General features: G+C 38.3%; 1 protein-coding gene across 6 annotated transcripts; it reads left to right on the plus strand.

Moving 5' to 3' along the window:
- The first annotated feature begins 917 nt into the window (after window positions 1–917).
- On the plus strand, window positions 918–26,372 carry TRPV3 (transient receptor potential cation channel subfamily V member 3). Of its 6 annotated transcripts, none has more exons than XM_065694631.1 (19): window positions 918–1,504; window positions 5,816–6,070; window positions 10,027–10,181; window positions 13,355–13,459; window positions 15,079–15,165; window positions 15,904–16,061; window positions 16,646–16,822; window positions 17,028–17,168; window positions 17,610–17,890; window positions 18,642–18,818; window positions 19,570–19,728; window positions 20,212–20,313; window positions 20,873–20,946; window positions 21,884–22,049; window positions 22,626–22,692; window positions 23,071–23,342; window positions 24,128–24,240; window positions 24,853–24,923; window positions 25,824–26,372. In XM_065694631.1, the coding sequence occupies exons 3-19, from the start codon at window positions 10,063–10,065 to the stop codon at window positions 25,916–25,918; spliced, it is 2,364 nt and encodes a 787-aa protein (XP_065550703.1). In that variant the 5' UTR covers window positions 918–1,504; window positions 5,816–6,070; window positions 10,027–10,062; the 3' UTR covers window positions 25,919–26,372. The 6 variants fall into 6 exon arrangements, with proteins under 6 accessions (XP_065550703.1, XP_065550701.1, XP_065550705.1 ...); XM_065694629.1 differs by having other exon boundaries at window positions 10,059–10,181; XM_065694630.1 differs by lacking the exon at window positions 918–1,504 and adding an exon at window positions 4,992–5,075 and having other exon boundaries at window positions 10,059–10,181.
- The last annotated feature ends 237 nt before the right edge of the window (window positions 26,373–26,609 follow it).

Raw genomic sequence — 26,609 nt, forward strand, 5'->3', positions numbered from 1 at the left:
CCAGTTTTGGTGATCACCCTCCAAAGAGTACTTGAGTCAACAGACTTGAGCAAAAAAATGTAGCATATAGGTGGGGCATGCTTTCTTCACAGTGTATTCCTCGAGGCATTTTCATATTGCTTAATTCCCTTGTGCTGCTAAGCATTACCAGAAAGTATGCACCACAACTGAAGGTTTACTGAGGGTACAAACTCACGCTGAAATCGTTGGAGAACAACCCTGACCTAGTTGGGAGACCATGAGGCTCAGAACAGCCAAGCAAAGTTTGTGCTTTGGAGGACTTCTATGAAGTGTTACATGTTGTTTCAGCCAGCAGACATGGCACCCTCCAATGGAATTAAAAAGTGCCTATCTCATGGGCTCAAAACTGGTTTTATTTTTTCCTCAAATAGAAGCCTCAAAAGGTTGCAGACCCATGTGAGCCTCCTCCACTGACCATGCATAGCCTGTGACCTGCAGCAGCAGCAGACAGCACATGCACACCCGACAGGGACAAGAAGCGCCCAACACTCCACATTTACAAACCATGACTGAAGAAGGTCTTTGTAGCTTTGCACTGTTACTTTTTGCCTTAGGAGTGGCAGAGGATACTGACTGTAGCACAGATGCAGAAGACACAGGGAAGTGAAAGAGTCATTCTTGCATTGCTTATTTTTATCTTGTGCTTATTTAGCCCTCTGTAACTTTGCCAACAAAAGGGATAACTATGACCTTAAGTCAAATATTGATGCCACTTACGTAAAGTAGATTTTTACTGCATTTATTTCAACTTACCCATGACTGAGCCCACCCCTGCATAGGGAAGTGGCCACAGGTGCAAGAGTTAGACTTAGGTGGAAGTGAGCACACTATCAGGTGTAGAAAGAGTATAATAAGGGAGGAAGGAAAGCAGCTTTGTTTCTTTGGGAAGGGGGTGTGAGGCATAGGATCAGCTTGTCTCTGTTCTTTTGTTCTCTTAGTGTGTATATTGGAGTAGTCTCAGTGAGCTCTGACTGTGATTCAGCAGGATGCTGCTATGCTGGGTGTTTCTCAAATGTGGAATGCAGTGTTTTTATGTTCCCAAGCTTAGCTATAGAAAGGAAGACACAGCAGAGATGAATTAGGGAGTGTCATGAGCAGTGTTACTCACTGCGATAGGCAGGAATCTCAGGGATCAGCACTGCAGCTAGAGAAAGCTGCTTGAGTTGGGTCTGGAAAACATGGTTTGGAGGAGCAGGAAATAATTAGGGTCTCTGGCTGTTGGGGAATTTTGGCTGTCCCAACAATAATGCTGTTCCTTTGGTGTTTTTTGCTTGAGCAAAAGAACAAGCTGCATAGTGACATAGTTGCAGGGATATGTTTGTGATGGAGACTCCAGTAACTCTTTATCCTTTTGTGAATGGGACAGTTCTTTTATGCCAGGAAAATCTGGGGAGTAAAATCTCCAGTCATGTGTAATGCAGATGTGCATAACAATGTTGCTAAAGAGGCTGACTTGTCCCTGCAGTCTGCACCGTACCAACTGGTAAGTGATATCCCAGTGTTTTCCTGGAATGAATTTCCACAGAGCTGTCTCTTGTTAAGTGATAGTCAAACACTTACAGGCTAATTCATTTCTCTGTTGCTCAGCTGCACAAAACAATCTCTTATCTCACAGTTCATGAGCATAATACTGAAACGTTTGCAAGTGCTATTCAGTTGTCTGGAGCAGTGTGAAAAGCTCTTCATATGTGTGTGTAGCAGCACACAGATATGATCCCAGAACAAGTTTGAGTGGAGGAATGAGGAGAGCATTGTATCAGAGGTAATGCTGCCAAAGCTATGTACTTGAAGAGTGGCCAGGTGTATGCTGGTTGAATACTACAAGCTGCAGTCTTTGAATCTGGAAATGTTTCCTAATCACTTGGGGTATAGCACAGTGTGTGTCCAAAAGTATGAGCATGGTAAAAACAAACTCATACAGATTCTTGCTGATCTTCAAAGTCCCTTATTTCTTGCCCCTCCAAGTAAAAATAGCTAAACAAATAGTGAGAAATAGAAAATGTTATTTTAACATAATCTATAAAACAAGGAACCATTTGGTGAAAAGTCAAGTATAATTAATAAAAACAGATTAATTCATCTACAGAGCTGGCTGGACATATCTCTAAGGTAGGGACATGCTGACATGCACATTAAAGGAAGGTGTTTTTTTCAGCTAGGGTGGTACTTGTATTGAAACATTGTGAAAACAGAAAAGCAGCCTTTAAAAAGCCATGTGCATCTCTGAATTCAGATAGAATTCTATGTGCTTACAGGCTTTTTTTATAGGGAAGAATGAGAAGCAGTAACACTGATCCATTAAGCAATAGTTGTTGCATTAGTTTCTCCTTATAAAGTTTCTGTAAAATGCCCTGTGGAGGCAAGTGCTAAAGATCAAGGTCCTTCTGTTGATTTAAGATGGAATGACATGGCTTTTTTTCTGATACAGTATTTTCTGGGAACATAAGAGATTGCTTGCAACTGACTGCTTGTCATAACTGACTGAAGAGAAATCAGTAATATGAAACCTCTCAGTGCTGGGGACTGCAAATTCAGAGTTCAGCAGTAGCAAGCAAGCCAGTAAGATCAGGAGAGTTTTGCCTTGCTACCTGTGGAATGGCTGCAGCAATTACGCTCTTAAAACATAAGATTGACAGCAAAGCACCATTTCTGAGCGCTCATTGGGGTAGCACTGTGACCATACTGTTGTGACTTGCCTATTCTCTCGTACTTACTTCTCTCTATCTGGCTAAAAGTTAGCTGGAAAAACTGGGGGGAAATTATAGTATCTTATCCATTTTATCATACCTTACAGAAGTATGTCGTCATGTGGTTTTTCAACATAAACTATACTAGCAGCAAATGCAGGTATGTTCTTTTAAACTCTTAGTCTCTATGGGGTATCTTGTTGATTCTTCCCACAACAGAGCAACAACTCTGAATCCTTTTCCACAGAAACAAAGAGAATTTAAATGCACTTTATCCTCAGTGAAAAATCATGAAAGACTTGTGCATCAATTAAACACTATGCTCAGGGGAACCGGGCTGCTACTGGTAGTTGGCATGCAGAGTGTTTTAATACTTAAGCTATGGATTGTTTTTAAGGAGCTTAGGGAGTGGAATGCTGACAATAAGTAATTTACCATTATCCTGGCTGTTACCTGTTAAAAATGCTCTTTAAACAATGGCCTTTCCCCTTAGTGAAAAATCACAGAATTAAATATAAAACCTGACTAACTTCTAATGCAAGTTTGACTGGGATCGTGTCACGTACCAGTGGAACAGAAATGCAGCTCTGTCTCGCTGATGTCAGATGGCAGGTCTCCAAATGCTCAATCCCTCCCATCTGGGGTTTCCTTCATCTTGTTCATTTTAGTTTCTAGTGAGTCTAGCACTTGCTAGAAAACAAAAAATATGAATACCAACCAGGGCTTCTGCTGCTTATTTGTGCTCTGCATACTATCCAAAGCTAGTGTTTTCAGGTAATTTTTCACAGGAGATGCATGCCTTGTTACTAATGTTCGTGATCTTTGTGGCATCTCTGTTAGTAACTGAAGCTGCTGTTAACTGTCATAAAACTCTATAAAATAGTTTGCGTGGCTGTGATGGAGCCTATTGCAAAACCTGCCATGGCTTCTGAAAAATGCTAGCCTTGTCAGATATCTCAGTGTGGGCAGGTCTGGGAACATAAAGGTTAAGCAGGTTAATGATTAAAACTGTAAGAAAATGTTTGCACAGATGTCACTTACTGTAGTTCTGCCTCTCACTTCCTGACTCTTAAGTGTGCCCTTAAAAAATAGCTCAGTTCAAGCTCACAACACCTATGTGTAGCACATGAAGTTCTTATCTGCTTTCAGGAAGATAGGCTAGAAACAGTCTGGGCTCAAGTTTCCTAACTCAGACAATTGCACAGACAAGACCACACTTGGGTTTAGTCAAGTATGTTGGGTTTGAGTCAAGGCTGTCCTCATAATGGAACAAGAAGTTGTTAATATGGAACAGGCAGGATGAAGTTTAATTCCTGTGCATGTGAACTGCTATTGCTTATACAATCTTCTACACCTTTTTCATAGGCAGGTTTGAAACGGGGCTTTGACTCTCTTGCTGTAGCTTGTCCCAGTTTTTCTTTTTGGATAACTGCCATTACATTATAAATAGACTACACTGCTAGGTCTTATATTCTGCTAAACCACACAGATCTGGGTGCTTTCAGATATAGCTGCTTTCTGAGTTCAAAGTGCTGCTTGCTGCCAAACTCATTTTCTCTCTTTAGCAAAAGAATTTAAATGGTCCCTTACTGTGGTTGATATGAGAGTTAAAGGAAGAGTCCTCAAATGCACCTTCACCCAGATTTAATCTAACTTTGCCTATTTTCACATTTCCATCCTCAGAGCAACTTCAAATAAACAGTCTCTCACACTTTGAGTTGAGAGCTAAGCTGATGTTCTCCCAGGCAAGATTAAATGGCAGTGTTCAGTCCTTATTCCATCAAAGCAGCTAACTCTAGCTTATAGCAGATTAGCATAGGCACAGTCATTTGACAAGATGTGAATAACCTTCCTGGCAGAGGGTTTGTCATATAACATCAGAAATTTGCGTCAGGCAGAGCTGGATGCGTGCTCAACGCAATCTAACCAAAGGTATCCCTATCCCCAATGCCAAATCAAACTGGCCTACGCATGGCCTGTTTCACCACACTGCTTGTGGGAAGCTGATTCATTACCAGAAACAGTGTCTGCTCCTGGTATTTCACACAGCAGATTTGAAACCAATGTAATACCCAGCAGTCCTGTTTTCAAAGTTATCTACTTGATGAACTGGAGGAGCTTACCTGCAGTCTGTAGATACGTTTTAAAGCCATATTCTTCAGATTAAAATGTCTGGTTCTAGGTCTTAGTATCTTAGGTTATTTTATGTTTTCATTTCCATATTTTTTTTATATACCTCTTACCAAATAAAACCCCAATTTTGACTCTTTCTTCCCTTATCTACAGCTGGAGGAAGCTTCCTACATTTGCTGGCCTGTGTAGTTCCCATTGAGTTCCTTTCTGTTAATCAAGTAAAGGCTAGCAGCTGTAAGTACATCTTCTAGGCCTCACCGCAAAGGCATACAAGTGTTAAACATCCTATTTCTGGTGATAATGGAAAGACCATAAAAAGAGCAGAAGTACTGATGGTCACTTAACTGGCATCTCCCAAAAGAGAAGTCTGCATTAAACATTGCTCAACAGCTTAAAACTAGCAAAGCTGAAAAAAAGCCATTCCCTGTAGCTGGCACAGCAAGAAGTAACACCAGTACTTACATTTATGGAAACAGGCATGTTTGTATTCTCACTAACCCTGAGGGTATGCATTCATCAGCAACTATTATATATAGGGAAAGATCTAAACACGCCCACCACATTTCCACTGACATTATCACTGTGCAAGTGTAAGGTTTTCTGAGGCCACTTCTACTTTTTCAGAGTAATAGCAAACAGTTTTGCCTTCTGGAGCACGTAGTATGATCATTTTCTCATTTTTCCTTTGCTTTCTGAATAGTTCCATGCTATATAATAAACTAAGCATGACATAAAGGGATGTAATTTACAACCCAAATGCATGTGCATAACCATTTTCTTTTGAAAACAGTATGTAAACTGCAGAGCAGTGATGGTTTCAGATATTCTACTGCTGCTATTAAGTCATCCATGAGCGACTCAGCTTTAGTAACATTTCAGTGTATAATTATTGCGTGTGTGTGTGTCATCCCACTTTGGCAGCTATGAAGTACAGTTTGTTGTCTAGCAAGTTTCTCTCTGTTCCCTAATTTCAGACGTAGCAAACCCTGTAAGGCGGCAGTCTGCCGGCACTGAACTTACCTGTGCTTTCCAACACCTGAGCAACCCGGATGACTGAAGAAGGGTGGTTTTGCGTTTTTAGGATAGTTTTGAGCTGGAATATAGTTCTACCATTCGGCAAACGAGCTGGTTTGGATGTTGTTGCTGTGTCAGCAGGCCCCTGCTTTGAACTTCATCTCTACAACTCTGAGGCGCTTTGTCTACACTGAAATGCCAGTTTCGTAAGCAGGGTAAGTTCTCTGGGAGCTTCTGTGGGTGTCCGGTGTAGGTGTGATGCTTTTGTAGAGAGTGAAATCTTCAAGAGACAAAGTCTAAACCCATCTTTTAAATGGAGAATGCTTTTCTGTTTTTCTAGTTTATAAATCTTTTTCCTGAGCCATGCCATGCTGACTCCTTGGCCATTCAGAAGTAAGGAAAGACAGACAGGCCTATTTTCATTCCTATTTGTTGCCCTGTTGCACTGTTACACTTCCTAATTTCTGTGCCAAGAGGATACAAAATATACTATCATACAAGCTAAACTTAAATGATACATTCCTCTTCCACTGAAAGCTTGTTAATGTGGTTGCTTTTGAAAGTAAAATACCTAGTTTAGTACTGTAGTTTTTACTTCAACTCAGTAAAATTGCTTCTTTTGATTTAATCCTGAGATAAGCAGATAAATCATCTTTAAGGTATTTTCCTCAAGGAAAAACATTGCTTTTCAGAGTCTTCTAAAATTTCTGTTAGGAAAAGCCTTCATAGGAAAGAACAAATTTCTCACCAAGAAGAAAATGACTTTTTGGTATCACCTGATGTCTACTAATGCCCCTCAAATGTTTAAAAATCTTACAGACTTAAGGCATTAAACTCTATCAGGTGTAAATTTCTGCTGACAGGATTCATATACCATAAATAGTGTGCAAAAGTAAAAATGAAGTTTTATCAACTTTCCCCTAGGGGGAGGGGGTTTCTTTTTTATGAGCTCGTAAGAATTAGGTCATAGGTGCTGGAAAGCATCGTGGTCTGTGCTATGGATGTTTGAAGGACCCCATGAATGAAACAGCTCTTGGTAGTCACTTCCATTCCACTGCCCCTTCTGAAAAGACCTTTGTCCTAGGATACCACAGCTGAGTCTTTCTTTTGACTTGTAGGATTCTGTCATTAGCCTCTTTGCTTACACTGGTATTGAGCTATAAAGCTATAGGTATGTGTGATTTATTTTTTTTTTTGTTCTCAGCTAAGCAGGAGTTGAGTCTGTGATAGTGTGTAAAGTGCCATTCGTGTAGGAGCTGCTGAGTCAGTTCACCATTGCAGTTAAACGCTGTCTTTCCAGCACACTGGAGTTGAGATACTACGTCTTCAACGTCTTCAGAATCCCCTTCCAAGTAATTTTTAATACTGTAAATCGAGGTGGTGCTTTTGTATCACTGCCCACTTCAAATAAGCCACCTCTCTGGTGACCTGTAAGTAACAATTAACTAATAATGGGAGTAGAAAATAGTTACGACAATAGAAGACACTCCATATCAAGTTACACAAGCTACACTACTTATGATTTTACATTCTTCAGACTGTTGCACTATTTTGCTCTATATGTCATAGATTACAGAAAATGATAGTGCACTGGAAGATCGTGATGAAAGCCTTTGCTAAGTTTTCATCTAAGCATACAATTAATCATGATTAAAAGTGAGAAACAGACGCTACCTCAGCACTGTAGCAAGGAACTTCAACTGTTGTGCCTGCAGTTATTTACTTGTGCAGCCTCCAAGATCTCATTTAAAATAGTCTTTGTAGCTGAGATCACATAGCCAACTCTATGTGCATTTGAAAGCTGCAGTCCATATAAACAGAAGTGAATCTTCCCTCTTTTTCCTTCCCAAATTGTTTCCTTCTCTCAATGATAATTTAGTAGTCCTTCATCATCCAATACAACTTCAATACTGTCTTTGACTATTTTCACCTCTTCTAAATGATGTAGCCTGCTCCGAAGCCACTGCTAAAATCTCTGTGTTGACAACTGGCTGCAGATGGCCCACACAGAAATGTGTTGCTATATCTGAGAAGCTCCAGCATTGCTCACAAATGAGAGGCTTTTCCCATTGTGTGCTTCAGAGATTTTAACCTTGGTCTTAATTTTGCCAGCTCTTCCTACCACTCTTTGACCCATCCAACTTCACACACCTCCCTGCTGTGCTCTTCTCAACTCGGCAACTGCTTTTGCTAATGCGTTTTTTGACCTACTAATCTATTTTTGACTATCCTCTTCCTTTAAGTTATTTTGCAAAGCTACTTAATGCCCAGCTCCATCTTATTCTAGTCCACTTATATTTGATTTATATCAAGCAGATGTCAAGAGACATTTGTCTCTTCCTCTGGATGGGAAATGTCTTTGCTCATAAACTGCTGTGTATTCTTAAAGTACTTGGGTAAGAAGTGAACAGCAGAATTATTTATAAACTAAGCAAGACAACAGTCATTTGTTTGAGCTGGGTTAAGATTAAATGTTTATCAGCATATTCACTGATACAACATGCATCTGAAGACTACATGAATTGCATTTTCAAAGGCATAGATAAACCACTCTTTCCTACCTCAAATATATAACATCCAAGGTTAGTTCTTTTGTGTATTTACTGCAGAGAAAGCTATGGTGTGTTTTGGATGCAAGTATACCAAGTAAATCATATTTGCTTTTTATAAAATATTCCTGTTAGAGTTGTGATATGAATTCATAGGAAATGCATCCAAACCAGGCAAATTTCTGTGTTGCACTAATGTGAACATACCTACCAATGGTAGAAAACACAATAAAAATTCCTTTTCATGCCTGTTTAAGCCAACCTTTCCAAGGTAATGAGTACTTCCCAGTATTTCAGATTTTGATTCTGTTTAGTGACAAGAAATTAGAGCGGCATCTACATGTTTGGGCCCTGTGAATTCTGTTTTCTGTACCTGGGATCAAAAACTTTCCATACTTAAGCATTTGCTGTGTATGCATTAATAGATTTTCACTCAAGTATCAGTGTATTTGATATGTGTGTCTCTCGTCTCACACCAGGTACCATGTCTTTCAAATATGCTTCACAATCTGCTTTCTCTATCTTGATATTCCCATAATGAAGAAATTCTAGTGCCAAGGCACGTTGAGACTCACAGGAGTGAAAAGTTTGTCTGTACATTTGTCACATTAGGGAAAGTGAAAGTAGGAGAAGGAAAATATGCAGTTCATTTTGTTCACACTTGCAGACAAGTGATTTTTGTCATTTATCTTTGGGTATGGAGAGCACTCTCGTGATTTCCTTGGGCATGGGTCTGTGACCTTGTAAAACTTACTGTTCTTATATTCAACCTCGAAGTATCCTGAATTCACCATCTCACTTTCAAATGATCCTCGGTGATTTAAAATGATGACTTTGAGTATTAGATTGAGAAACAGGAAGATAGTTATTCACTATTACTTACAGAATTCATGTGGTAGGTGTTTATAAGCAGATAATATGCATTAAGATCCTTTTGTGTCATGTGTGGTGAGCGTTCCCATTCAGCAGTCATGATTTTTTCTTTCCTTTTTCCCTGAAGAAATGCAGAGAAATGTCAGCAGGACACAAGTCCTTGATGTTATCCGTGTGATTGTGTAGCTCAGCCTTGGCATCGTATTCAGAGACTGTTGCTTCTGCTGTTCTAATGCAGCGAATAGCTTCAGGGCTTTTTCTGTGTTCACTACCCTTCACATCTGGAACTTTCCTTCATGCATTGTACCTGTTGCACTGATCTTCGTAGAATTTACCACTTCTCTGAAGTTTTCTTGGATAAGAGCAGACTCCTGAGATTAACTGTAAATGTACACCAGCTTTAGTGCTGCTTATGAAAGTCATTGTGCTCTTTGTGTTTCTCCAAATAACATATACTGTCGTTGTGATTGACAGACTCCCTTCAGTTTAATTTAGGCATGTGGCTGAGTTTATGGTTTTCCTGGATTTATGGTATCACTTTTAATGGCACTTCTCTTGTAGTTGAGTGAAGTGATGAGTATAACCCTCTGGCCTTGATACAAAATGGTGTGTATGTGCTTAATAACTGAAAAATGAAAAACTTGGGGAGGTTGAGAGGGGTGTGGAAACCAAGATTTGTGTGCTTACATGTGAAGAGACTGTAAATAGGCAATTTGAGCTTTCTTTTGGTGCTTTCTTTAACTGAACAGGACTTGAGTAACTGTGAATCTGTCTACTGCAGAAACATGATTAAAGATAACACCGAAATTATTCCACTAATGGGCAAGAAAACAAATCCATCTGGTATTCCCCCTTCAAACCAGCAAGAGAAAAAGCCAACTGAAAGCACTCCCACAAAGAAAAGGTAAGACTAACTCAGTCTAAACCATTAAAACTCGCTGGTTTATCTACTTTAGTAGATACTTGCACTGAAGTACCACTAACATCTTTATTCATGCTGTATGTATGAATGAGACACCAGATGAATCCAAGGTGCCTAGAAAAATGCGTATGCTTATGTTGTTCAGAAGTGGAAAAGTATCCTGGTGAGGCAGACATAGGATGTTTTTTTACCCTAATAGGACAAATATTTAACCCCTCTCCTAGGGACATCAGGCTCATGCACCAGCCTTTCAGGTTAATATATCAGCTGAGCTTTTGGCATCCACTCTATATATCTGTATAAGCTTACGAGAATCTGGTCTAATTATGGTAACTGTTTCAATAGGAGAGAGTAGAGTGATCAAATGGCAGGTTTTATATAAGAGGTGCTGGCCTGAAAAAAGGGGAGCATTTCAAACCTAGCCTCACATGGAAATGTGGCAGGTTATGGAGCGGTAGAGCTGAATTTAAAAATGAGAGTTGGGAGAGCAGGAGGCTTGAAAAATCCTGTCACAGACAAAAACCTGGATTCACTATTTTCATTATTCTGATTAACAAGATTTCTTCTTTTTACTTTATAAAATATTCACTTTTATTCATAATTTATGCTAGAGAATTAATAAAAGGATTAAGAGTTTGTATTTAATATGAATGGGGAAATATAAGCAATAATTCATCCCTGATACTGTGGAATTGAAGTCAACTAGGTTACTGTAGAGTGAGGATGAATTTTCATTCATAAGCTTTTCACTCTGTGGCTAATAACTAGCTATTGTGGCACTTTTTGAAACTCTAAAGGCCTAGGCAATTGTGGCTGTTCTGACATTCATAATTCTTAATAACCAGAGGAATCACTTTCCACAGAAATGGTGTCATTAATTATATGAGACCCCCTGTCTGGGTGGCCTAATTTGTCTTTCTGTCACTAAATTCAAACAGAGAAGCTCTTTGGTTGTATTAAAGGGAGTTGAGGTGTCTGAGCAGCTCACAGTACACCCAGTACTTCAAAAAGGGGCATTCCATGGAAGATTGTGGAGTTCTAACAAGCACTGGCAAACACTACCCCTCAATTAGTGAAGCTCGGATCTTGCATTCAGTTTTGCGGCATCAGTAACAGTAACCTTGGGGGGTTTTCCCATCTCTCATCTAAGAGCTCAGGGTGTGTCCCACAACATTCCTGTTGTATAAGGAATGACGATCACGTGAATTTTAATGCAGAGGTTTAACGTGTTCTACTAATTATATGTTTCTCTGCTGCTGTACTTCTGTTGCCTCAAAGTGCTTCCTTCTACTGTGCCACTAGGCAGCTACTGCACTTCCAAGGGTGGCATTTCTCACCTGAAATAATGTATTGCCAATATGCACTTTCTCAGAAGACAGTAACTTCCCCTTCTTGAAGGTATTTGGGTGGACTAACAGTATAAAATGAAGTACAGGAAAACCAACAGGCAGCCTGGGAGGAGTGCTACCAATGTTGTCAGAGCCTGACTGTGGGCAGTGTTCCCGAGAGTGTGCACCACGGCCACGTAAGCACTTTGGTATTTGTTAGCAATTGTCTACCTGCCTTGCACGGTGGCTTTGCTGGTTTTTTTTCCCCCATGGTATCCCCAGATAACCCACGTGCCAGGATAGGGTAGGTATGACAGCCTCCAATACCGGGCCCACATCACAGCTGCTGTACATCTTTTGGATGCCAAAATCTTCAGCAAAACACACTGTTGGGAGAGCAGGAGCTGCTCTCAGACATCAGCTCATGGCACACCGTCCCCTCCTGGTGCTGAGCCAAGGGCAGGTGAGATGGTCCAGCAAAGCCTAGAGCTTGGCACTTTTGGCTTTACGCAGCCTCCCAACAGATGTTTGCCTATTAGGACAGCTCTTGCGCTTCATGGTGAGGGAATACAAAAAAGCAGGATGAAACCTTTTTTTTTCACTCCTCCTTAAGTATCTCTGCCAAATCCAGACCCCAGTGAAACAACAGTGGTTTGGCACAAAAAACGGCAATGGTCCTGCTTCTGTCTAGGTTTATCCTGTGCTCTGAAGAGCACCCCTTGCCTAGGTAATTTCAGGGACACAGTCTTGCTAACCAGAAGTGGCATTTTACTCGCTTCCTGCTAAGAATACGTTCACAGGCATATCTCAAATGTTAAAAAGTCATTAAGTTTAAGCAGCTACACACAGTGAATTGACACTTGGATACCAAATCATTGAAAAATGCGATGAACTAGGGCCACTGTATCTACTTGAAATAGTATGGCCTCAACAGGTTGTTCAGTAGTGTCCTGATAATATATTACATTTTAGCATCAGTACGTGCACTTGAATTCAGTGGGATTCTTTGGGAAAGATGCAGGTAAAAACAAAAAGAAATCCCCTATGGACTGAACCATAAATAGTAGGTGAACTGGAAACATTTTCCGGGGGACTACTGGAACATTTTAGTAAGACACTTCTGAACAATAGGCCATGTGGGAGTTGCTGCATTCACCATTGAAACTCCCGGTTTTGGTGAATTTAGCCATGTTTTAATGAGATCTGGTAATACCAAGCCATTGATTTTGCCTCTCAACTCTTTAGGCTTTTAAAGGGTGAAATCTTCCTATTTTTCTTGTGCTCTGTTTTCTCTGTTGTTTAAAATTTAATTTATTTTTCCTATAAATAGTTAAATGTCATGCACTGAGTGGCAGGATTACACATTCAGTCCTGGATGGTGGAAATGCCTGATGTCGTTTAACATGTGACCTTTCAAACTTTCTGATTTCATGATTATCACTGCTGATGGGTTTGAAATGCTCCATCTTGATGGCTGGAGAAACAGGAGCTAGAATGCAGTAGATTAAAAAACATCTGTGTGTGTGTCTGTATGGCTGTTTAAGAAATACCTGGTTTTCACAGAAGTTGGATGCAAAGCTGTTCTAAGGCTGCTGGGGTAACTGCTTAGGCATGTCAGGACCTGATGCCATGTGTTCTAAAAATATCTTGAGATCTTTTGCCCATCTGCCAACATGAAAGTGCTGGGCATAGTGTGGGAGGTTGGGATTCCCCCGAGGGAAAATAGGTAAGCCTCTGTTCCAGTGTCTTGTTAAGTGTAATGTCAGAAAGTACAAACTGAGCTTGCTTTCTTTACTAATATTTTCTTAAATGCACTCTGTTCTACAGTTCACACTTTTTTCTGGAGATTGATGGTTTTGAAAGCAATGCGACTCCAAATAATACATCTCCCCCTGTGTTTTCAAAACCAATGGATTCAAATATTCGTCCATGGTAAGTTATAGATGCATATGCAGTAGTCGTACTGCAGTTATATCTACTTTCTTTTCAGCAGCTATTCTTTATTTCTCCTTAGACTTCAGAGCTAAAATTTCACATGGCTTTTTTTTAGCTTTTGGTCACTTCAAAGATAAAACTCCATTGGAGGTCAGTTGTTACTAGGCGATTTATCTTTGAGTTTATCTGCTGCTGTCATTTACACTGAATATATCAGGCCTCAGATTTGAATAAATTTAAAATTGTTGGTCTTTTTTTATATCTTAACCTTATTTATGATATGTAAGGTTGAACTCCATGCACCCATTCATGTATTTTCTACTGCATGAAGACCACAGCTTAGTTTAGCAAACCCTATTCCCAGCTTTGTGTTACCATCCTCTCCCTATTGCTCATTGATAATCAAATCACATGAAAATGCTGATTTTGAGATATTTAAAGGCAGTCATTCATGCTGAATGGAGAAAAATGATGTCTGGGAAGAATACACTTTATTTTTTAAAATGTGTGGGGTACTAACAACCAATAATTATGAATAAGGGAAATATGCATCAAATATAGCATAAGCCCAGAATGGCCAAATGTTTGTGTGTCTGACAGATGTCTGGTCAGCATTTTGGAATTAGCTGACAGACTTATTTTGATTTCAAAGGAGAGGTACCCAGATTTCTTCCTCTTATTCAGACACACAGACCTGCACAAAGCACACATACACTTTGTCACCAGATTCTTCATGGTTTTCTGCAGAGAAGTGATAAACTGAATAAGAATGGACTCTGAGCTACCAGCATTATTTCAAAGGGAAGGGAGTATCTGCAGAGCAATGCTGAGTCCTTGTGTTAATATACATACATCTCTCTTGTCAATAGCTAGTAGTTCAGGATCCCTAAGTTATTAACCTGAGGTAGTCCATCAAATCTAAACCTTATAGAATACAAAAATGCAAGTAAGGAAAATTATAATAAATTAATTTTTAAGTCAGATCTGCTTTTAGGGATGCCTGGAAATCATGTACAGCAATTACAAAATACAAATACCACTGAAATCTGGTAAATTTATTAACTGAATATGTATTTAGGGCCCAGTCCTCAATTTCTTTTAGCTGAAGCTTCCATTCATGTCAGCTGCAAAATGCTCTTGAGTTGCCTACAGTGTACTGCATAGTAAATCTTTAGGTAAGTCACTTTCATTGTGTGCTCAGAACCCATGCACTGTTACTGATTTAACACTTGGTTTGTGGCAGGTGACAAATTAAGCATGTGAAAAGGAAAGAAAGCTTCAAGCATTCAGGATGATGCATAAAAAGCAATGATAATTAAAAAAACCAAAACAAACCAAAACCAAGACAAAAACAAAAAACACCAAAAACACCAAAAAAAAACCCCACAAACCAGGCTGCTTTCATAAAATATAATAAAATCCTGTGGGCCTCTTAATTTTTACCACTCACTTTAAAATTCACAGGGGAGATGAAATTATGAAGCACAAATTAGACTGATTTCATGTTTACTGTAGATTCTACTTTCTAGTATTGACTGATTCTTCATGCAATTTGCCAAAAAAACAGGTCTTCCAGTACCTTCCTTTCTTGGCACTTGTTTTTCTGATTTCTATAGTGCATCTGGAAATGGGGAAGATATGGACTCTCCACAGTCTCTTCAGGATGATGCAACTGAATATAGCCCTAATGTAGACAGCTGCTGGTGAGTAGAGACATGAAGTATTTCTTAGTACATTTTCAGAGGATTAAGCCTATGATAAAGCAGATATTACCTATTTTGCTTGTCATGCTTTATAAGTAAGGTCATATGTGTGCAGGCATTTCTGATTCTTGAATAATTAAAATTTGAAATGAAGAACTCTAACTTCAGCTTTTCTCAAATCTCATATATAGTATGAGGATTCTTCATACATAATGTCTGCTTTCTAGATGACAACAAAGGACCTAAACACCAAATACAGTTAGGCATGAGCTGGGAGTATTTCTGATTGGGGGAAAAATACTAAATCACTCTTATTCCAGAATGATGTATGATGAGAAAAGTTGTTTAAGAAGATGTGAAGTTAAAAACTATCTTCTGCTGTGAGTGGGATGGGTGCAGCTGGAGTGCAGCATCAGCCAGTGAGTCAGTGGAGCGGATGGATCAGAGAAGCAGAGTATTTCTTAGCCTTTGTGTTAGAAGAATGCATAAACTGGGAAAAGATGCAAAACAAAGTACTTGGCAAATGTGTATCTTTATAAACCTCCTCTTAATAGCCACTTATCTGCAAATAAGCAATCTGCAGCAACCTGCGAGATCCATGCAATGATATATATGTAAGCAGGGCAAGTATATGTAGTCTGGGGCAAGTAATTGTATTTCTTTTTCTTCTTATGTAGAAATGAGAATATAACACAGTAAATTGAATCATCAATTCCGTTATTATTTCTTACGATTCAGTGCTAACATATCACAAGGACCTGAGCAGACCAGTGCCCGGAAGAAGCTGAAAAAATACATATTTCGGGCTGTATCTGAGGGGAATATTGAAGAATTGCAATGTCTGCTCACCGAGCTGAAGGAACGATCAAACGCCTGTATGAACATGGCTGTGCCAGGTGAGCTGTGGAGTTATCTGGAGAAGGTTGTTAGCTTTTCTGGAATGTGTGGAGTCTAAAACATACCTCACATTTCCTATTCCAGAATGAAAGCTTAAGATATTCAATCAGCCACCCATTTGCTGCCTCTGAGGCAACACTGGAGAGTATTTATCTCCTCCTTACGATAAATGGACGATCTATCTGCACTGTATGCCCACAGCCATATCACAGCTAGTCTTTTGCAGCATGAGACTCAAAGCCGGTGTCTCTGTCCAATCTGCAGTATAGACAGGGCTTGCAATGTGTCAGCATGGCCAAATGGGCAAAGAATGTAAGAGTTCTGGGTCTGTCTGGAGTTAGCATAGCAGTGGGATGTCTGAAAGAAAATCCAAGTGCATTGGCTACCTTATTAATTAGTATCACATCTTAGACTGCATCATCTCACCAAGTATACATAGCTTGAATACAAAGTGAGTAGGATGGAGTAATTGTTTGGCAAATAATTTATGTTCATACATATCTCTCAGGTCTCACCCCTAATAAACGTAAGATTAGAATTATTTTCCATCCACTTTAAATAATCTCAAAATTCACTCTTGTAGATTATCTGATGAAAAAATTCACAGCTTCAGATACTGGCAAAACTTGTCTGATGAAAGCTCTGCTGAACATCAACCAAAACACAAATGAGATAGTGAATATGCTACTATCCTTTGCAGAAGAAAACGGTATTTTGGAGAGATTTATCAATGCAGCATACACAGAAGAGGCATATAAAGGTATTGCCATCTGGTACCAGTTTCAGGTATATGGTTAAATATACCATCCATAAAGTAATGTTTTCTTCAAGTGTTCTAATGATGGTTTAAATTCCTAAAACAACTTTTATTCATTATCACTCGTGATACCCATTGTGAAACATCATTAATGTTTGATAATGTGCTTAAGAGATTCAATGCTAAATACCTGTGTTTGTTGTTTCAGGCCAGACAGCCCTAAATATTGCCATTGAAAGAAGACAGTATGAAATAACTCGGAGCCTAATAGAAAAAGGAGCTGATGTCAATGCTCACGCCCAGGGTATTTTCTTTAATCCCAAACATAAACATGAAGGCTTTTATTTTGGTAAGTAGAAAAGAGATACCTCTGGAAAAGTTAGGAAAGAATACCCAAACAATTAAGACAGTGTGAAACACAGCCAAGTGTGAATCATTACTGTAGCTAAATCTAGACCTTGCATCCCAAGGTATAAAAGTGACGTAGCACCTTTTGTAAACTTGCTGGAGTGTGGTGTGTTATGAACACTTGGGAATATTTGTAAAACACTTACCAAAAAATTGCAGCTGCTGAATGGCAAATAAAACGTAACACCTTTGATTCTGAAGATTATATCCAAATAATGTTCCATGCAATTTAAGCTTTTCTAAAACAAGAGCTAAATTCAATACAATCAATATGTAAATGTACTTGCATATATTAAGATGCTTAACATTGTCACTCTTTTATAATATGATTTGAATGCCTGAAATAAAATATGAACACAACTTGCATTTTATAATTTTGTAGGTGAAACTGCATTGGCATTAGCTGCATGTACCAATCAACCAGACATAATTCAACTGCTAATGGAGAATACAAGGACTAATATTACTTCTCAGGATTCCAGAGGAAACAATATCCTCCATGCATTAGTTACTGTGGCAGAGGACTTTAAAACCCAGAATGACTTTGTAATCAGAATGTATGATATGATTTTGTTGAAAAGTAAAGCCAGAAATTTGGAAACTACAAGGAATAAAGAGGGTTTGACGCCACTACAATTAGCTGCAAAAACCGGGAAATTAGAGGTGGGTATTATCTCAGTTCCATCTAAGAGAAATAAAGTATGAGAAAAGAGTCAAGGCCAGCTATACTCAGACACTAGTGCTCTTACATGTAGTTTTCCATGCTGGTTATGCTGTATGATGTATCTGTAGTATTTGGAGAGCTAATTTTGTTCAAAATACAAGTAAATCCTTCTATTGCAATGTTGCTTCTACCCTCCAAGGTTTCCCTCTAACAACCCCTCTCTGTACAAAATGCATGTGCTGTATAAAGAGAGTCTTGAAAATCCTCCTATTGTCCAGAAACTCAAATTCTGGACTTATTTTACAGCACTACACTTATATAGTGGTTGAATAATTTTGAATCATTTCAGAAAACTCACTAGAACTGCTGTTAGGCTGCTGTAGAATGAGGCTCTCATAGATTAACTGTATTGTGGTAATGAATTGACAGTGGGATGATTTAGAAAGTAATTAAGTTAAAGGAAGATATAAATTGTGAACACATGGAAAACTGTGCTTTCACCCTTTAGGAAAATGCGAAAATGATTTTCTGACAGAAAATCTGGAGGCATTAAAAATACTGTATTAATTTCCTAGAGGTCTGTCATCTGTAACACCACTTGCTGAATAACAGAATTAGAAATACATTGAATTGCACTGCTTTAGAAAATGTGCTTGTTGAAAGGTGGGGATTTTGGCAAGTATGTGTGTGTGCTTTCTCCTTTCTTGTGAAGAACACATCTGCTTACAAATGATTCTGTTAATGTTTTAGATTCTGAAATACATCCTGAGCAGAGAGATAAGAGATAAGCCTAACAGGAGCCTGTCAAGAAAATTCACAGACTGGGCTTATGGTCCTGTTCAATCTTCTCTTTATGATCTGACAGAACTAGATACCACTGCAGACAATTCAGTATTGGAAATTATAGTCTATAATACAAATATTGGTGTAAGTTACCTATTTCTAAACTGTCTATTTTCTAACAGTGTATACTCATTTCAGATGTCTTAGCCTGTACATTTGACTGAATTACTTAAACAGTAACTATTGGTTCTCAGTTTTTATATTGGGAGAAAGATGAATTTCACACCACTGTAGATTGTCAGCTGTAAGCAAATATGCTTTCAGCTCTTGAAACACATGGGCTAGGTGTTTGGGGAGTTTCTACATTAGAAGTATTAATTTGCCTTGCATAGGAACACAAATATGGTCCAGCTGGTCAGACCAAAGGTAGTGTCTTCTTGTCATGGCGTGGCTGCTAGCAGCTGCCTAAGATACTGCATGAGAACAGGGCAAGCAAATACTTTACGAGAACACTCTGTCTAAAGTTATAAACTTTACCCAGCAGGTATGTATTTCAGGCATATAGGAATGTTAGTTTTTCAAAGCCAGAATTTTACAATTACTAAGTTCAAATACTGCCCTAAAACTTCCATAGGAAGCAAGACAAGAAGTTCACGTTACAGTTTTAGGTCAATCATTTTCCAGAGTAGGGCAGGGTATCCCAGCATGAGCTGAAGTTGCCCCACTGTATCTTGTCAGGATAGAGTCTGACATATATCTTTGCACATAGATGTGTTTCTAGATCTGCAAGGACAGATACGGACTGAAATACACAAAATACATGACTGAAATTATCTCGGTTTCCTTACAGCAGCAAGTTTAAATTAACTGGTTGGTTGGTTTTTTTCCTCTACAGAACCGTCATGAAATGCTGACTTTGGAGCCCCTGAATTCACTCCTGCGAATGAAATGGAAGAAGTTTGCACGGCACATGTTCTTTATGTCATGCTGGTTTTATTTCCTATACAATGTAACTTTAACATTGGTTTCCTACCACAGGCCTAATGAAAATGAAGTGAGTAGCTAGTATGAACAGCTATTTAATCTCACCAAATTTTACTGATTTTAAAATACAGTAGTATTTCCTGGATTATATTTAAAATGCTAAATAAACACACGAAAGCAGATAGAAAATATCTGGCTGCAGTGAGATCAGGTTCTATCATATCGGGGAGGAAGAAGATCAGAACAGAGGAGACAATTGCATTTTCATGTTGTGAAAGTGACCCGAAATACAGATACATAATACATAGACAGGTAGCTAAGTTTCTAAAAGTGTGGAAAGGGTATTTTTTTTTTTCTTTTAAGACAGAAACTTCTGCTATTTCAGATAACACGTGTTAGGGGACTGATTCTGTAAATCCACTATGGAGAACATTCTCATTGAAAGGGAAGATAATTGTGTATCCAGACAGCTACATACGTGAGGTTTCCTGTTACTTTGCCTTTTACCTTTCAGGTTCAGAACTCAGTCATTCATTTTGGATTTCTCTTGCAGGCTGCACCTTATCCACTAGCTTTAACACGCGGTGTGGGATGGCTGCAGTTATCGGGACAGGTGATGGTTATGTTAGGAGCAATATTTTTAGCCATAAAAGAGGTAAGACTCATAGCAAAATAGGTAAAGGACTTCCCTAGGTTTATGAATATGCTATGCTTCTGATGATATTGGCGATACGCTTGGAATATCCTTGTATGTCATTTAAGTCTCTGGCACAATACACTGCTTACACAGAATGACCCTGGTTATATATTTGAATAACTGTGTTGCCCTGTGAAACAAATATGAGGGGTTTTTCCTTTCAAACTCTCAAAACAGAGATCTGATATTTGTATAGCATTGATGTCGTCAAATTACTGGCTTTAAGGACACTGGTGAATTAGAACTTGTAATGGGGAAAAAAAACCCAGAACACAATTTTGGACATATACTGTAAGTAATTAAACCCAGTAACTACTAGATAATTTTGCCAGAGATAACAGAAATGTAAACTTTGAAGATACAGACTCATAAAAAGATTTTTAATTTGGGAAGATTTAATGTCTTTATCAGTAGACTAATTTTTTTAGAACACTAACTTAAACTATTTTGAAAACTCAATTTTGAGGCCTGCTTTCTCTTACTGCTGCTTCTGTATTTTATATATCTGTCTACATAGAGTGTAGCCATCTTTCTGCTTAGGCCTTCAGACCTACAGTCAATTCTCTCTGATGCGTGGTTCCACTTTGCGTTGTAAGTCTGTCATGCATATATTTTATACTATCTATAAAATGCTTATCTATCTCTTGGTTGCAGAGAAAGTAGCAGATGCTCACTTTTTCTCTAGATTATCAGGTTTTAGAGAGATATATGCAATCTTACCAGCAGCTTTTCTGAAGTACACACTAATGGTTGCATGTCTCAGTAACAGTATGGGGAGCTGATGTGTACAGACTGGTTTTTTTCCCAAAGAATAGTATTTTTAGCTTCTCCTGTATCTCTTTACAGCTGTATATACAGAAATGTGTTTAAGAAACCTGGTTAATAAACCAAATATCATTTCACACTCCTTTTGACTCCTTCAGGAAGAGAAAATAGCATAAATCTGGTTCATCTGACTGATGGGAGTATCCCATCACCTGGGCCTAGATAAAGCACAGATGATTCCATCTCATTTCTAGCATGGGTTTGTAGGATCAATAAAAAAAGGTGGCTTAACTCTACCTTTCTTCCTCTTCCTCCAACTACACTAATACCAGTCTTGTGCTGCTGAAAGTCTGGGCTACATCCTGTCACGGCACAGCACACCTACAAGTGTCTTCCTTGTTCACAGAAAATCTGTAATGATTCTAACACTTTGTTAATCTAAAGCTTGAATTAAATGGCTTCAAAAATACTATTAAGAGTTCTTAATGTCCTTGTCAGCAAAATCTGCACTGACCAGCTATTTTTGGGAGAATAGTTCACTTAAAAGTAAACTTTAATAAATGGAATCCTGTTAATATACTACCTGTACTCACCTTACTGTGTTGTTAAATATAATGGTAATGTTGATAGGGGAGAATGGAATGCAGGATGAAATTAGAAATTAAGCATAAGGAGAGAAGTCTTGTTTTCATATTTTTCCATTATGTTGTTGGTTTTGTGCTAGTAATTTCACTTTTACATACATGTGTTTGTTTTTTAACAGTTTTATACAAGCTTTGCTTGTGATCTTCTCTGTCTTTTTGTACTTGTTTTCCTACAAAGAACACCTCGTGTGTCTTGTTTTGGCAATGGCCCTGGGATGGGCTAATATGCTCTATTTCACCAGAGGTTTCCAGTCCATGGGTATTTACAGTGTTATGATTCAAAAGGCAAGTTTATTTTCTTCTACCTATCTTGTTATGATCCTTACTTGGTATGATACAATCCCAATGGAACCTATTTGGCAATTTAGTTGTATTTTTTAGTTCATATTGAAATGTCTTATTTTCAGTTTATACACATTATTTCAGCAGAATACCCTCTATAACTTCAATGGCAGAAACTGGTTTATATCTTAATATTTTCTTACATTAAATACATATGTAACTTGTGGGTTTTTTCAGCTAATGTAGAATCATAGAATCATAGAATAGTTAGGGTTGGAAAGGACCTCAAGATCATCTAGTTCCAACAATATATATGTAGTTCTATTTAATAGCATCATATGCTATAATGTCAACATTGTACAGTCAGTCACCCATGGACAACACACCTGGCTCAGTCATGAGACGAAAAGAACCAGACCTAAGTCTTTTCTGGGTTTCTCACTGAGGCCACAACTGCTTTGCTTAGTTGAAAGCAATCTGATGCCTTATTGTGTAGGACACCTGTATCCCTGCAGAATTAATAAGCATAAAACTAGTACTCAGTTTTCATTTCTGATCAATATTTAATTTAATTTTTAGGTCATCCTGCATGATGTGATAAAATTTTTAGTTGTCTATATCGTGTTTTTGCTGGGATTTGGCGTAGGTAAATATTACTGGAGAAAAGCACTGATGCTCTGTGTGAGTAAAAATTTTAGCATTATTATGAATAAGAACCCTATTGTCATGATGAGAGCTCATGTTGGGATTTCTTCTGGATATTAAAAAGCCAACTTTAGAGATTTAAACTATCTAGAAACTATCTGGACAGATAAGTAATTTGGCTCTTTCTCAATTGCCTGCAATTTCATTTGGATGTGGGCTCTTCCTGCTTCCTGGTAATCCATCTTCCTGCTGCTGCTGTGTATGTTGCTGGGCAGCTCTAGCTCTTTATTACGCAGTACATTTTGAATTCTTTAGGATAAAATGCCGTGTATACATAAAACATTATTGTGATTAAAATCTTTTCCTGCTTTCTTCTCAGCTCTTGCTGCATTGATTGAAACTTGCCAAGATGGCAATGAATGCCATTCCAACAGCAGTCTGGGACCCGTTCTGATGGATCTTTTTAAGCTCACCCTAGGACTGGGTGATCTGGAGATCCAGCAAAATTCAAAGTATCCTGTACTATTTCTTCTGCTCCTTATAACTTATGTTGTGTTGACTTTTGTTCTTCTCTTGAACATGCTGATTGCGTTAATGGGAGAAACAGTGGAAGATATTTCTAAAGAGAGTGAGCACATCTGGAAACTTCAGGTTTGTGAATTAGTTTGCTTAGGAAAGTATGGATTTATGGGATAAAATCCTTTGAGCTATACCTATCGTAACTCTCAGAATGGGTGAAGTATTAACACTGATAATCCCATCTGCATATGTGTACAAATAATGGAAATAATCAGGGTATCATAATAACTTCAGAATTAACAACTATCTTAAAGATAACCTTATGGCTCAGATTTTCAACCTCATGCACTCACATACCTTTATGACTTTCATTCCCCTTGATACGTCACTAGGAAGGTGTGTTCCATTATCTGCCCAGAGATCTGTAACACAGCATGCTCTGCTCTTGCGGCCCTTGAGTCTGAGCAATGCATGAGTTCATTCCAGTTCCTCATACCTTATCTCAGTCTGGTCTCTTATCAAGGTTAGACATATCTGAGTCCCCGGCTGTCATCAATAACAGTCATAATGAGGACTGGAGTTGCTTTGTGGTGGGTGGCATCCACTACAGGTTGTATATATTCCTGTGGCAGGGTGTTGCATGAACGTGTGTTGGCATTAAACCCTAAACACCAAGTTTAGAGTGAGATTTCTTGAATTTTCTCTGAGTATGCCTTCTGCAGTGGACCTAACTATGGATTGCCTGTTTGCACATTGCAAACAGTAAGTGGCATTCCATACTATTTGGTGTTGGAGTCGGTGTTGGATGGCGGAATGAAATGGTATAATGAAACATGGAGTCTGAAAACCGTCTATGCTATGAAATCAGTCAGTTCTGAATATGGTTAACCATACTCATTAATATTTATTGTTAATAGAGAGCCAGAACTATTTTGGAATTTGAAAAATTCTTACCAAAACGTTTGAGGAAAAAATTCCAACTGGGAGAACGGTGTAAAGTGGCTGAAAATGACACCAGGGTGTGTTTAAGGTAAAGCAAAGCTAGAATACTGTGCTATCAATTCTGTTCTGTATGTTTCTTCAAGGTTATTTCTTCTCAAAAGCCTCTTTAAAATACTTCTACATCTCTACCAATTACCCCAGGTGTATAAAAAGCCAATTTGTTGTTCCTTTTTTCATTTGTGACTGATTGTTTTAACAAAGGGAAAGTGTTCTGGGTTGTGGGGGTTTTTTATGTATCTTTTTAATGTACAAGTATCAAGTCTGCTTGCAGTAAATGTCGCTGTCATCTCCTTTGAATGTTCACTTCAAAGTGACTATATTTAAATTGATTGCTAACTGATGATTACCATATTAAAGAATGTATTACTATGCTGGTTTATGAAAAATACTTAAATATTTAAGGTGAGTTTCCAGACTGTGCTTATAATGTGTGAAATTACAAAGCAGTCGTAGTAGTATTCTCATCTTTACATAGTACATAGCACTGCAAAAGTCATTCAGCCCTTTAGTACTGGCAAAGCTAGTGCTGATGGTCAAGAACAGAAATCCCAAGAAGGAATAAAGAAATAAAGGGGAAGTGCATCTATGTAGCTGGGTGATAATGCATGCTAATAACACAACTTATATACAATATAAACAGGATAAATGAAGTGAAATGGACCGAGTGGAAAACACATGTTTCATTTATTAATGAAGATCCAGGGCCAACAGGTATTGCAGAATTTTATACCACCATATTTGTGAAATTGTGTGTTTGGTTTTTGGTTGGTTTTTTGTTTCTTGGTTTTTGTTTTCTTTTCCTTAGAAGTGCTTTGGTATAGTTTTATACCTTTAAAAATAGAAGCTCTCAGAATCTAGATATTCAAACACACTTTATTGCTAGGAAAACTCACAGCTAACATGAGTGTTAAGTTATTGGTAAATATTTGAAGAAAGGGTTATTTACAAACTCCTTATTTACATGTTGGTGCCAAAACATGGTGGTTTCGCCCTTTCTTTCTTTTTCTCCAAACAGTTGTGCTTGATCTAAATTTCACATTGTTATGGCATTTGAATGGGATAAGCTCAGAGAACTTTTTGAGAGAGAGGAAATACTATTTTCAAAAGGTTGTCATAAAGTATATCTAGTCCTTTAAACAGTTACACATAGCACTGCAAAATTTGGCAGGATTTCTACTCAACAATCCTATAGTCTGCTGGTTCAACCCTAGAGCATTCATGTTTATGTTTTGCGATACATATTGAATGACAAATAGTGAGTGTTGACCAGGAAATCAAGATACCCATCTGCTGACAGTGTTGGAAGTGTAATAGAGAAATGACCTAACTTCGAGGTGTCGGATGTCCTTCTGGCAGCAGGCATCAGGATCTGGGAGACTCGTTCTGAAGGCTCTTGAGTCAATTAGCATTTATATTGCTTAGTAGCATGAGCTCAGTAGTAACGAAAAGGGCAGACAGAAAGTCTTCTGTAGAAGATATGGTAGTAAACTGATGACTTGCTGTTTAAATAAATGCATGGTTTTTAACAAAAATAATAGATGTGCAAAACTTTGATCTTGCAGATACAGTTTCTACCATATCCTGGTTTGTTTACAATGCATTTTTTTGCAGATCCAAGCAAAAGTCAAGATAATTCAAGAACTAATAGCAAAACCACCCTGAATACATTTGAAGAAATGGATGATTTGCCTGAAACGTCTGTTTAGTTGTGCTGTGTTTGATATGTGGTCATTTGGGAGGTTAAAAGCATCAGCAGTGGATGCTGAAAGCTTTGTTGATATTTTGGACAGCTGTAACCAGCTGGAACACGGACTTTTAGAGACATGGTCTGATGACCCTAATGCATTTAATCAGGGCAGCTAAGCTAAACTCAAATACAGTATTTCACTGGTTCAGTTTTGAGCCGCTTGGAAACACTGCTGTCCAAGTTTGCGTGACACTACTCAAACTTGGCTCAAGACGTTTACTTGGATAAAAAAGGTCAAATGTGAGATATTTCTGCCTTTTGTGGAAAATTAAGATCATCGTGATCCCAGTCCGCTATATTTTGGAATCTCTAGCTCATGAGAAACATCTTGTACACTAAAAAAAATCTAAGTTCTTGTTGTGGAGCAAAGAAAGGCATTTCAATTCTGAACTCTACTAAATGAAGTATGTTATTTTGGAATAATGATGTTCTGGAGACATTTGAAGCTTTTGTATTGACTGTCAGTGTTATTGGAGGCTTGATCCCACAAGCTGGAGAAAGGCCTCTTCAGGTCTCATTAGCTTTGCCTGATCTGTTTTCCTGTGTGTCATTCCTAGGGTTATAATGTGGTGTTCACTGCTTTTTATGACCATGTATATATGCCTTCCCATAAAATAATGGGGCAGAAATGGAATTCATGATGGTGAATA

This window comes from Lathamus discolor, chromosome 14, assembly GCF_037157495.1.
Source record: "Lathamus discolor isolate bLatDis1 chromosome 14, bLatDis1.hap1, whole genome shotgun sequence".
Taxonomy (NCBI): Eukaryota; Metazoa; Chordata; class Aves; order Psittaciformes; family Psittacidae; genus Lathamus; species Lathamus discolor.

What these genes read in the sequence shown, in the direction of transcription:
- TRPV3 (XM_065694631.1), top strand. Translation starts at nt 10,063, where the DNA reads ATGATTAAAGATAACACCGAAATTATTCCACTAATGGGCAAGAAAACA. An exon ending in TATGAACATGGCTGTGCCAG is followed by an intron (nt 16,062 to 16,645) that starts GTGAGCTGTGGA and finishes TCACTCTTGTAG; the next exon opens with ATTATCTGATGAAAAAATTC. An exon ending in TGAAGATCCAGGGCCAACAG is followed by an intron (nt 24,924 to 25,823) that starts GTATTGCAGAAT and finishes ATTTTTTTGCAG; the next exon opens with ATCCAAGCAAAAGTCAAGAT.